The 10,071-nt window shown below is 37.1% G+C and overlaps 2 protein-coding genes and 1 long non-coding RNA gene across 3 annotated transcripts; 2 read left to right on the top strand and 1 right to left on the bottom strand.

Annotated features, from left to right (window-relative positions):
• The first annotated feature begins 70 nt into the window (after positions 1-70).
• LOC306898567 lies at positions 71-1,061 on the top strand. The gene is made up of 3 exons (XR_013787125.1): positions 71-193; positions 326-437; positions 637-1,061. It is a non-coding gene; the product is annotated as an uncharacterized lncRNA (long non-coding RNA).
• A 2,415-nt stretch (positions 1,062-3,476) lies between these two features.
• Positions 3,477-6,224, bottom strand: cfap184 (cilia and flagella associated protein 184). Its single transcript, XM_079465737.1, has 2 exons — positions 4,595-6,224; positions 3,477-4,395 (listed from the first exon to the last, which is right to left on the bottom strand). The coding sequence occupies exons 1-2, from the start codon at positions 5,708-5,710 to the stop codon at positions 4,054-4,056; spliced, it is 1,458 nt and encodes a 485-aa protein (XP_079321863.1). The 5' UTR covers positions 5,711-6,224; the 3' UTR covers positions 3,477-4,053.
• On the top strand, positions 5,924-10,052 carry tada2b (transcriptional adaptor 2B). The gene is made up of 2 exons (XM_079465754.1): positions 5,924-6,267; positions 6,930-10,052. The coding sequence occupies exons 1-2, from the start codon at positions 5,998-6,000 to the stop codon at positions 8,109-8,111; spliced, it is 1,452 nt and encodes a 483-aa protein (XP_079321880.1). The 5' UTR covers positions 5,924-5,997; the 3' UTR covers positions 8,112-10,052.
• The last annotated feature ends 19 nt before the right edge of the window (positions 10,053-10,071 follow it).

Here is a 10,071-nt window from a genome sequence, read left to right as displayed (position 1 = left end):
TGCCTCTTTTACAAACCACACTCGCCCCCTCCCCTTCTACCTTTAAAACCTATAGTTCTGTTTGCCCGACATTATACTGTTCATATTTACAACATCTTGAGAAGCAAATCTGCAGCTATGCGTCCTTGTTATATTTCTCTTCTTGTTGGACTTCTGGTAGTCACATGGATCCAGTCTGGTGTAATGGCCAACCGTAAGTGTTTGTACAATCAGTGATATGAATTAATATATCAGTACTATTTATTAAATCGTTTTCAAGTGATGCATCCTTTTTTTAAGCGATGTTTCAATATCTATAAACAAATAAGTTACATTTCCAACACAGATGCCAAACAACCAGTTGAATGCTGTTTTCAGTTTTATAAAGCTAAAATCCCGCAACAAAAAATCCAAACCTACAAAAAGACGAGTAATGAATGTACCTATACTGGAATCATGTAAGTTATCACATTCAAACGAATATGCATTTCTATTTTTGTGTGAATTAGATGCCAATAATGAATTTTATATCTTAATAATTTAGTTTTTACCATAATAATGTTTTTATGTAACCACTAGGATAGATGAACAGAACTCATTATATTATAACTTTGTGAGACATGGTGTGGAATAACTGAAAGCTTGTTTCTGTAACAGTTTTACCACAGTGAAGGACCTTCAAATCTGTGTGAAGCCTAATGAAAAATGGGTGAAGAGAGTCATTCAACAAATTGATAAAAGACAGCTGCAAGACCAGCTTGGAAATGAGTAGTTCATTACTCAGTACACATTTCTTCTATAATGGTTTAGTCTTTCTTTCATTGGTGTTATCCGTTATTTTGTATTATTTTAAACGTCAAAACAAATGACTGCATTATGTCCTGTTTGACATGGCTTTGTTTTGCTTTAAATGACAAAAGTATACCTTTATTAACTCTAGTCTTGTGGTAAAAGTAATGCACGTAAAGATCCTTTTCAATTAATTTTATTTCCAAGTATTTTCATAAATATAGTAATACATCTCTGTTTTTACATGTCAGTTAGAGTTCTAATAAAAATAAAGGAATAATAATAGTAATAAAGTCTCTTTTTCTGTGTGACAACTATTATGACATGATGCTCTGAATTCTAATAAAGCATAATAGAACTAGCAACACAAAATATTTGAATTGTATTTGTATGATACCCTGAAAAATCTAATAAATGTGAAACATGAAGTCTCCATGAGGAGAATATGTGATATTCAAGGAAACCCTAAATGTTCTGAAATATATGACGATATACAATAATATATGGAGTATAATAATGCAGCCATATTCAATTAAATTCCATTCACATTTATATTGCATTGTTGCAGATTAAAATAAAGAAAGTCAGACCCAACCAAAAAGTTAAAAGGGGATTAGTAATTAAAATATCAAGCGGTCCATCTTTGCTCTTGGTTGTTGATGGAGATGTTGTTATCAGTCAAGTCCACATGCTCTCATTGAAGATGCTTGAGCCATGTCCCTTTAAAAGGCGACGTTTTATTAAATATTCAAGAGCTGTCTAATGTTTTGTAACTCTCTGTTAAAAACAGAAATAATTGCCATTTTATTTGTCGATAAAAACAATATAAATATTGCTAGAATACTTAAAATAAAATAACATAAAATAAGCTCTGTCCATATGGGGTCAGAATTGTGTACTAAATATATTGACCCATGTTTGATCAAGGATAAATATATCAAAGTAGAATGTGTTGGTTTTGTTGGCTTTTTCATCACCTACTTTCTAATGTGTCACTGGGTACAAACACCTCAGGCCTGCGACCGGAAATCTAACATTTGCGGTCGGCGACTTTACCCATAACCTCACCACGTGAGAGTGCACTTATTGTGTTTATGGTTAGTAGAAACAAAAACAAGTTTCCCTTAAACTGTGTCTATAAACCAGAACTGGGATTATTTTATGTTTAAAGTTATCCCGAATAAGCACTTAAATTCAACCACAATAATCCAATTCAGGTATAAAATCGCCTTCTTTACAGAGCACATTCAAATTCATTTGGTTGCCCTGTAGACATGACTCACTAAATAGCGCCTTCTGCTGGCACGCAGGAAAAACCAACAACGAGACAGACTGTATAAAGCATTTGATACTTTTTGAGATAGCAATATTTCTTAGTATCGATTTGAGTCTTTCAGTTGCATGCGTAATATCCTACAATAGAATAAACAGATTGCAAAAGATAGGCCTTTGTTTAAATACACTCTTTAAATTCAGCTCATTTGAACACACATCATTAATTGAAGGGAATGTAGGCTATATGTGAACAAATAAGTGGAATGCCCCTGATAAGTGAGACCACTGAGTAAAAACTATATCAATTAATTTTTTTATACATTTTGGACATCTCCAACACAACATCTTCCAGGAGCCCAAGAGAACACAATACGTCCTTTATCAGCTCTTTTGGTTGCTGCCACTCTCTGCACCGACATGCAATCTTACCTTCACCCTCTTACACATCTCACATCTTCCAGAATCTTGCACTAAAACAAATGAGCAACACCTTGGTAATGGTAGTGTATCAGCCCATCCACTTTTGGAAACTGTCTTGGCTCTGCACATCCTTGGCTCCACCGTGGTCCATCACCATGTTTTTCAGGGGTTTGTTTCTGAGCCCTTTTAATTTATTCTCCATGTTTTACATTAACATTACTTTGTGTGTATGTATTATTAGTTTAGTCCTTTACAGGTTCTTGTTGCCCAGGGGTATTCAATTAATGTTCCAAGTGGTCTGGTTTTTATATTTTCTTTCAAAAGGAGGTCCGGACAGTATGTTTTTAAAATAATTAAATATTTCATACATTTTTCCCAGTTATATTTGAGTTTGGTTCCAAAATGAGATAACTTTTTAAAGTTTTTAAAATGTTTCAAAGATCATGTATTTTATTATGTCACTGTGTTTTCATTGTGTTTCATTCTTTGAGTTATTATGTCTTTAAACAAAACAAAACAACTGCAGTTTGATTGATATTAATTGGACTGCACAATAAAAACATGATTTTTGAGTTATCTCTTTTGGTACCAAACTCTTCTTATATATATTTATATAAAATATACTGTGTGATCTTTTATCAGGCCATTTATTTTATATTTTGATATCCACAGTATGTACTGTATGTATGTATTCCTCTGTGGCTTTAGGGGAATGCCCTCTTAAAGAACTACTGACATCATATAAACAGCAAATGTAATGTAACAATTAAAATGCTCTCATCATTAACAGAAAACAAATGTACTCACTAAATTAGCCTTTCCATGTCATTCAGACAAGAATGACTTCTATCTTTAAATAATTTCCCAATCAGAACGTTGTTCATTAGAAAATGTGACCCTGCTTATGAAAACACAGCAAAATTATTATAACTAATATACAATTTTATCCTCAAAAAGAACAAAGTGACATATACATTGAATAACACTATAGACTAGACAAACAGATCTGTTTTATGATGCACTGAACTTTAATAAAGCAAAACAGAAAAATTATAAGAAATAATTTTTTTTATGTAAGGCTCTCCATGTAAGAGAAGGAGAATACAGAGAGTGCAATAAGAAGAAGAATGAGGAGACTATCTTTTGAGAGAATACCTATCACACATTTCGCTTGGGATATAATACATAGTAAAATGTAAATGTACTTTTCTGTTACAAATAAACATACAGTTATTGGGAATACCTACTGCTGTACTTTACAATGTTAAGCTGCTGGAAAAGTGCACTTCCTTTGAGAGGCCAAAGTATTGATGATAGAAAATTATTTACAAATGTCATCAGTTAGTAATCAGTCATGTTAATTTTCCATCAGATACGAGCAACAGCAACAAGTTCTGAAAGGAAGTTTCCCCTTTAATACAGAGGTCACGCAGCATGACTCACGCTACATATACACAAACCTAAACTGGGATTCTTTGTTTGCTGAGAGACATACTTTATAATACAGCATGTACACATTAACACATACTTTAAATGTCTAAATACCCTCTAAACATTTGAACTAATTCAGTGTAGGGGATGTGTGTGTTGTCATGTGTACTCTGGTTTACTTTGCTCTATCTTTAGCTTTACACCAGCACACTTCAGCACAAGTTCAGCGTGGCGTCTCTTTAGCGTCTCAAGTCTCTGCTGTAGACACTCTGAGGTGTCCACCGTTTCTTCAAAGTCCCTGAGCAGTGTGATGTTACCCAGCAGACCGCATCTCTGTTGCAGCTTAAGGTTGTCTGTACGCAGGTTGTCACGAGCCTGTCGGGTACGTGTCAACACATCGCGTTTGAGAGCCAACGATGCATCTGCTTCTGCCAGTTCAGTGCGTTTGGCAATATTCTCCATCTGCACAAAATGCATCTTCTCTTTCATGTGGGTTATGCCCTGAGGTAGAGGGACAAAAATTGTTATAAATTACCTAAACATTTTAAAATATATAGTTTGCAACAAATAACACAGGGCTACGTGTATCATCTGTATCAAAATTATAAATGTAATATATATTGTATATTGTGTATATATTGTGACATTCATTTGCAAAGAAATAAGATCTTTAAAAAAATCTATTACTATTGTGATTTACCTGTACAGAGCAGGCAATCTTATTATTTAACCTGAGCAGCTCCTCACCACGCTCCTTAAACTTCTCCTTAAATGTCTGATTCTCTGTCTTGAGCTGCTCAAAGTCCATCAGGAGCAAGCCATCAGCCAACTGCTGTTGAGAATGAAGCGCAGCCTCTAATTTACATACTTTATTCTTCAACTTGATGTTATTCAAACGCACACATGCCAGTTCATCTTCCTTCTTTTGTTCATCTTCCAGTAGCTGCTTCACCTTTTCTAATGTTGCCTGCCGGCCCACTTTACCAGTCAAAGCTTTCACAGCAGCTTCATTTTTCAGTAAAGCAAATGATCGCAGCTCACGTTCAACCTGGTTGAGTTTCTCTTTGCCTTGCTGGCACAGCTCCTCCTCAATACACTGTTGATGGAGGTTTAAGCTGCGCTGGTTCTGACATTTCAGGTCCTCCATGAGATCCATGTACTTCTGATTCTGCTCCTGGTCCGGGATGTCTTTTAACAGCTTGGGTTGTTTATCACTACCTACGTTCCTACTGAGGTATTCTGCTATTTTGGTTTGCAGCTGGACATTTTGCTTTGTGAGCTTGTCACTCTCTTCCTGTAGTTCATGTATAACATTATTATATTCATTACAGTTAACCTCTATCTCTTTTTCAAGCACCAAAGGTTCTTCAGGAGAACTTGACCTTTCTCCATCTGGCATGCATGGGTCCAGATCTGGTGGTTTATTCTGTTCTTCTTCTTCTGCCATGGTGCCCTCTGCTCCACCAATATAACATTCAGGACCTTGAGTCTCACTTATGGCCTCATTTATTAAGGATCCTATCATAGCTTCCACCTCTGTTACCACATGTGGTCCTGACTCCCTTGTGTCTGGTACACTTGCATCCGATGGTATTATGTCTTTTGTCACGACACCCTCTTGTGGGCCCACTGAAAACATCCCATCATCTTCAAAAGTTTCTGACGTATTAGGAGGAAACGTCTCCGTTTCTTCCTTTCCATGTTGAACACTCCCTGCTTGAGTAAGACCCTCAAACATTTCAGTGTTTCCCACCAATATATCATTTTCTGTAATAAGCCTTTCCTCACGTTTACTCTCTGCTGACTCCTCTTCCATTTTGTAAGGTCGAGCAGTAATACTACGCGATTCTTTGAAATATATAATCCTCAAAACTGTTAAAAAGCTGTAGAATAGCGACAAACATTCAGCTCTCACGAAGCAGCGCTTGTTTAAACTAGTGCGTGCGTGTTGCCGTGGATACCCACGGCAAAAACCAATCAAAAGCGCTCGCTGTTTCTATTTATGAATATTAATGAGACGCAGCAACGTGACTTGAGATACTCTAGTGCGCATGCCCGGCCCCGCGCCACTGCTGCTTCCAACAACAAGCGGTAGTAAGCAATATGGCCGACCTGGGGAAGAAGTACTGCGTGAACTGCCTGACAGATGTTACAAATTTGCGGATTCGCTGTGCCGAATGTCAAGATATTGAACTTTGTCCGGAGTGCTTCTCCGCGGGTGCCGAAATTGGCAACCACAGACGATGGCACAGCTATCAGCAAGTTGACGGAGGGCGCTTCTCGCTCTGGGGTCCCGAGGCTGAGGGAGGATGGACCAGCAGGGAAGAGCAGTCGCTGCTCGATGCCATCGAGCAATATGGATTTGGAAACTGGGTACGGGTTTAAAATAAATCTGTTTTGGTACAGTTTACCTGAACTTTCTTGGCTTTACGACACTTACACCGTAATATTGTCATGTTTACCGCACATTTTGATATAAAGTTTGCTACGAATTACGTGAGGAAACTTTTCAATTAAAAATAAATGAAGAAATGTTTTCTCTTGTATAACAGGGTCAGGTGGCTTAGGTCTATGTTACAGAATGTTGAAATACGATTTATTAAAATGTTATTCATAATAGCTACCCTAATTTGAGGTCAATATTACCATAGAGTTTCAATAGGAAGAGCAAAGTTGAAAATACTATCCATTAGTACTGTAAGGCGCCGTTTACTGATGCGTATTTGGATTGCTTCTGCAAATTTACATGGAATGCTATTGAAGTTTGTTTAAATAATGCTTTGTACTATTGAAAATAGCGAAACTGATGATTGAAATTAGATTATGAGATTTAAGCCTGTATTTCACTGACAGGTTCACATATTAATATTTATATAATACATACAATATATATGTATTATACAATATATAATATATACAATATAAAATATAGGTTCATGCATACGTTTATTTTGAAATAATATTTATTAACGTTTGAGCTTCCGTAAACATTATTATGACCTGTGGTTATTAACACATTGTGATTTTTATGTTAGGAGGATATGGCTGCTCATGTCGGTGCATCTCGCACACCTCAGGAGGTCATGGATCATTACGTTAACATGTACATCCACGGCAATCTAGGCAAAGCCTGTATCCCAGACAGCATCCCAAACCGCGTGACAGACCACACTTGCCCAAGTGGAGGTCCGCTCTCCCCAAGTTTGACAACCCCATTGCCCCCTCTAGACATATCTGTGGCCGAGCAGCAGCAGCTTGGATACATGCCGCTTCGTGACGACTATGAGATCGAATACGACCAGGAGGCGGAGAAACTCATCAGCGGGCTGTCTGTCAACTATGACGATGAAGATATAGAGATTGAAATGAAGCGAGCACATGTTGACATGTATGTGCGGAAGCTGCGTGAACGCCAGCGACGTAAAAACATTGCTCGTGACTACAGTTTAGTACCAGCGTTTCTGGGTCGGGACAAGAAAGATAAGGAGCGTGAGCGGCCTGGTGGTGCAGGTGGGGTTGGAGGGGCTGGTGGAGTTATTGGATCTGGAGTAGGTGCCACAATCATTCCCACAGGGTCAATGAGCTCCTGTGCAACAGCAACCCCTAAACGTAAAATCCCCAAGGAAGAGAAGGAGCAGCGGACTAAACTACGTTCCCTCTGCCAATTCAAGCCGCATCGTGAGTTTGAAGAGTTCTTCGATAACATACACAAGGAGCGCATGATGCGGGCGAAAGTTCGGGAGCTTCAACGCTACAGGCGGAACGGCATTACGAGACTCGACGAGTCGGCTGAGTATGAGGCGGCACGCCACAAACGGGAAAAACGGAAAGAAAACAAAAGTGTTACTGGCTCAAAGAGAGGAAGCAGTGGTGGTGGAGGAGGAGTCACAGGGCTTGGAGGACAGGTCGGAGGTGGAGGCGGAGTTGGCGGAGTCGGTGCCATTAAAGAGGAGGGGAAGGACACTGAGTTCTCTGCGATCGAAAACTTGCCTGGCTTTGAACTGCTGTCAGATCGGGAGAAGGTACTGTGCAATTCAATGAACCTTAGTCCAACACGCTATGTGACCGTCAAGACTATCATCATCAAAGACCACCTACAGAAAAGGCAAGGGATACCCTCAAAAAGCCGCCTACCCAGCTACCTGGACAAGGTTTTGAAAAAACGTATTCTTAATTTCCTGTCAGAGAGCGGCTGGATATCCCGAGAAGCCTCCTAACAACACTGTCCAAAGATTTGGCTATAAATATAGTGACTGTAAATATATTTTTCTACTGTTTTTATTACATGTCATGAACACTTGTGAGAACAGAAATACTGTAGGTGCCACACTACTGGATGTGTACCTTCGGCCAGTCTAACATATCTTTTCTTGATCTTAGATGTCTTCATAGGAACATAAACCTAGTGAAAGTTTGCAAAAAGATTTTTATTAACATACAGGTTTCAGCTGACATAGTCAGTATATAGAGATAACTTACAGAGGGTATTTTGTTATACTTCAACACAAAACATATTTCCAAATTTTAAAATGCCTTATTTTTGAATGTGGCGTTAGAAGAAAAAACAGAACCCAGCTGACTAAGTTTTAGATAAAATGCACAATACCACAAAATAAATCCATTAGGAAGAATTGTAATAAAAGTCCAGATTGAACATTAACAAAAGTGACAAACGAATGTTAGATTATCAAAAGGAAAACATCTTGTACAAAGCTGAATTTTGATATTGGTTGAGGTTTTTTGTATTAAGAAGGAAATTGGGACAAAGTTTCTTGTTCTGCTTGCCAAAAGTCTTGTTCTTATTGCGTTTATGTGTTCCAACCCGAGTATGCTTGTTTCTGTTAGATATATTCTGTTGTGGGATTGTGAGACACATGAAGCATGTTTGATACTATGTTCTAAATGTCTGATGTTCATGCTTGTTTTTTGATGTTGACCTTTGTAAGGTTATGTTACTATAGATATTTACTGAGCATGTTTCAGAAGCTCAAGATGAATGCCACATTCCCAGACTATACAAATGATTTGCTTCAGGTCTGCATAGATCCACACTCCTGTTTTAAAAAAGGGTTATCATCATATTATTTGTTAGGAAATTGTAATGGATAAAGCTGACTTAAATACAACATATGCAATACCAAATTTTTTATTCCAACTTTGCAAAAAACATTTCATAACTTATCTTGTTATAGTTTGTTGCCTGCCTATGTCTACCCCAATTTTTTTAAATAGTTTAAAAATGTCTAATATATTAAGAGAGAAGCAGAATAAATAGACACAGTATAACATTTACCTATTGTTGTTCCCCATTTGATCTCTTTTTAATGTCTACACAATTAGTTGTCATTTACCATCGTCTGATTGTATAAACTTTTTCTTTAGATATTGAGAAAGTCTGATAAACCATCAGTCACATTTGCTAATAATATTTTAACAATATTTTGTGCCTTGAGGCGTAAATGCCCCGTTTTATTCTTTCATTCCCTTTAAAGAATTTTTATATTTGAATATTGCATTGCACCACATTACAAACTTTATGATGTGTTGATTTTCCAGTGCCGTTTGATCCTGTGGCTTTTTTCTATGTTAGACTTTAATCATAAACAACATTGTATTTGGACAGAAACTCATCAGTCAACGACTTCACAGTCTTTTTCTGATGTACATGACTGTGTAACTTTTACATAAATGTAAATAATAATGTAGGTGTGGGGACACCTACCTGGAATAAGGAAACTGAGGGGCGACTCTTTTTGTTTTCTGCTGCCTTTTTGTGCTTCAACCCTGTTAAGTTTTAAGACATTTTGGAAAGGCTTAGGCTTGTGGTTCAAATACTTTCCATGTTTTTCATGGTAAATATTTCACGTTTGTTTCAATGGTCATGCAAAGAATTGTGCTATTTCAGATTGTAATTATTTTTTATAACTGAAAATGTGAGGGGGGGAATCTATACTGAAAATGTTCTTAAAGGTAAGTACATTTTTATAATTTTTTAAAATCCAATGTGACATTTTAAAACGACAAGAGACCTTTTTCTTGGTTGTGGCATGTGTTCAAATGGTCTTTTGGGAAGATTATATTTGTTGAATATGTGAAAATATGTATTTTGCTGCATATGTCATGTTCTCCCATACTTTGTATTAAAGTGTTGAAATTTGAATCCTTTTGTCTAGTTTT

Source organism: Barbatula barbatula (genome assembly GCF_947034865.1).
Source record: "Barbatula barbatula genome assembly, chromosome: 1".
NCBI lineage: Eukaryota > Metazoa > Chordata > Actinopteri > Cypriniformes > Nemacheilidae > Barbatula > Barbatula barbatula.
Note: the sequence above shows the minus strand (reverse complement) of the source record. Positions and strands in the feature narration are given on the sequence as shown.

What these genes read in the sequence shown, in the direction of transcription:
- cfap184 (XM_079465737.1), bottom strand. Translation starts at nt 5,710, where the DNA reads ATGGAAGAGGAGTCAGCAGAGAGTAAACGTGAGGAAAGGCTTATTACA. An exon ending in AGATTGCCTGCTCTGTACAG is followed by an intron (nt 4,396 to 4,594) that starts GTAAATCACAAT and finishes CCTCTACCTCAG; the next exon opens with GGCATAACCCACATGAAAGA.
- tada2b (XM_079465754.1), top strand. Translation starts at nt 5,998, where the DNA reads ATGGCCGACCTGGGGAAGAAGTACTGCGTGAACTGCCTGACAGATGTT. An exon ending in AATATGGATTTGGAAACTGG is followed by an intron (nt 6,268 to 6,929) that starts GTACGGGTTTAA and finishes TTTTTATGTTAG; the next exon opens with GAGGATATGGCTGCTCATGT.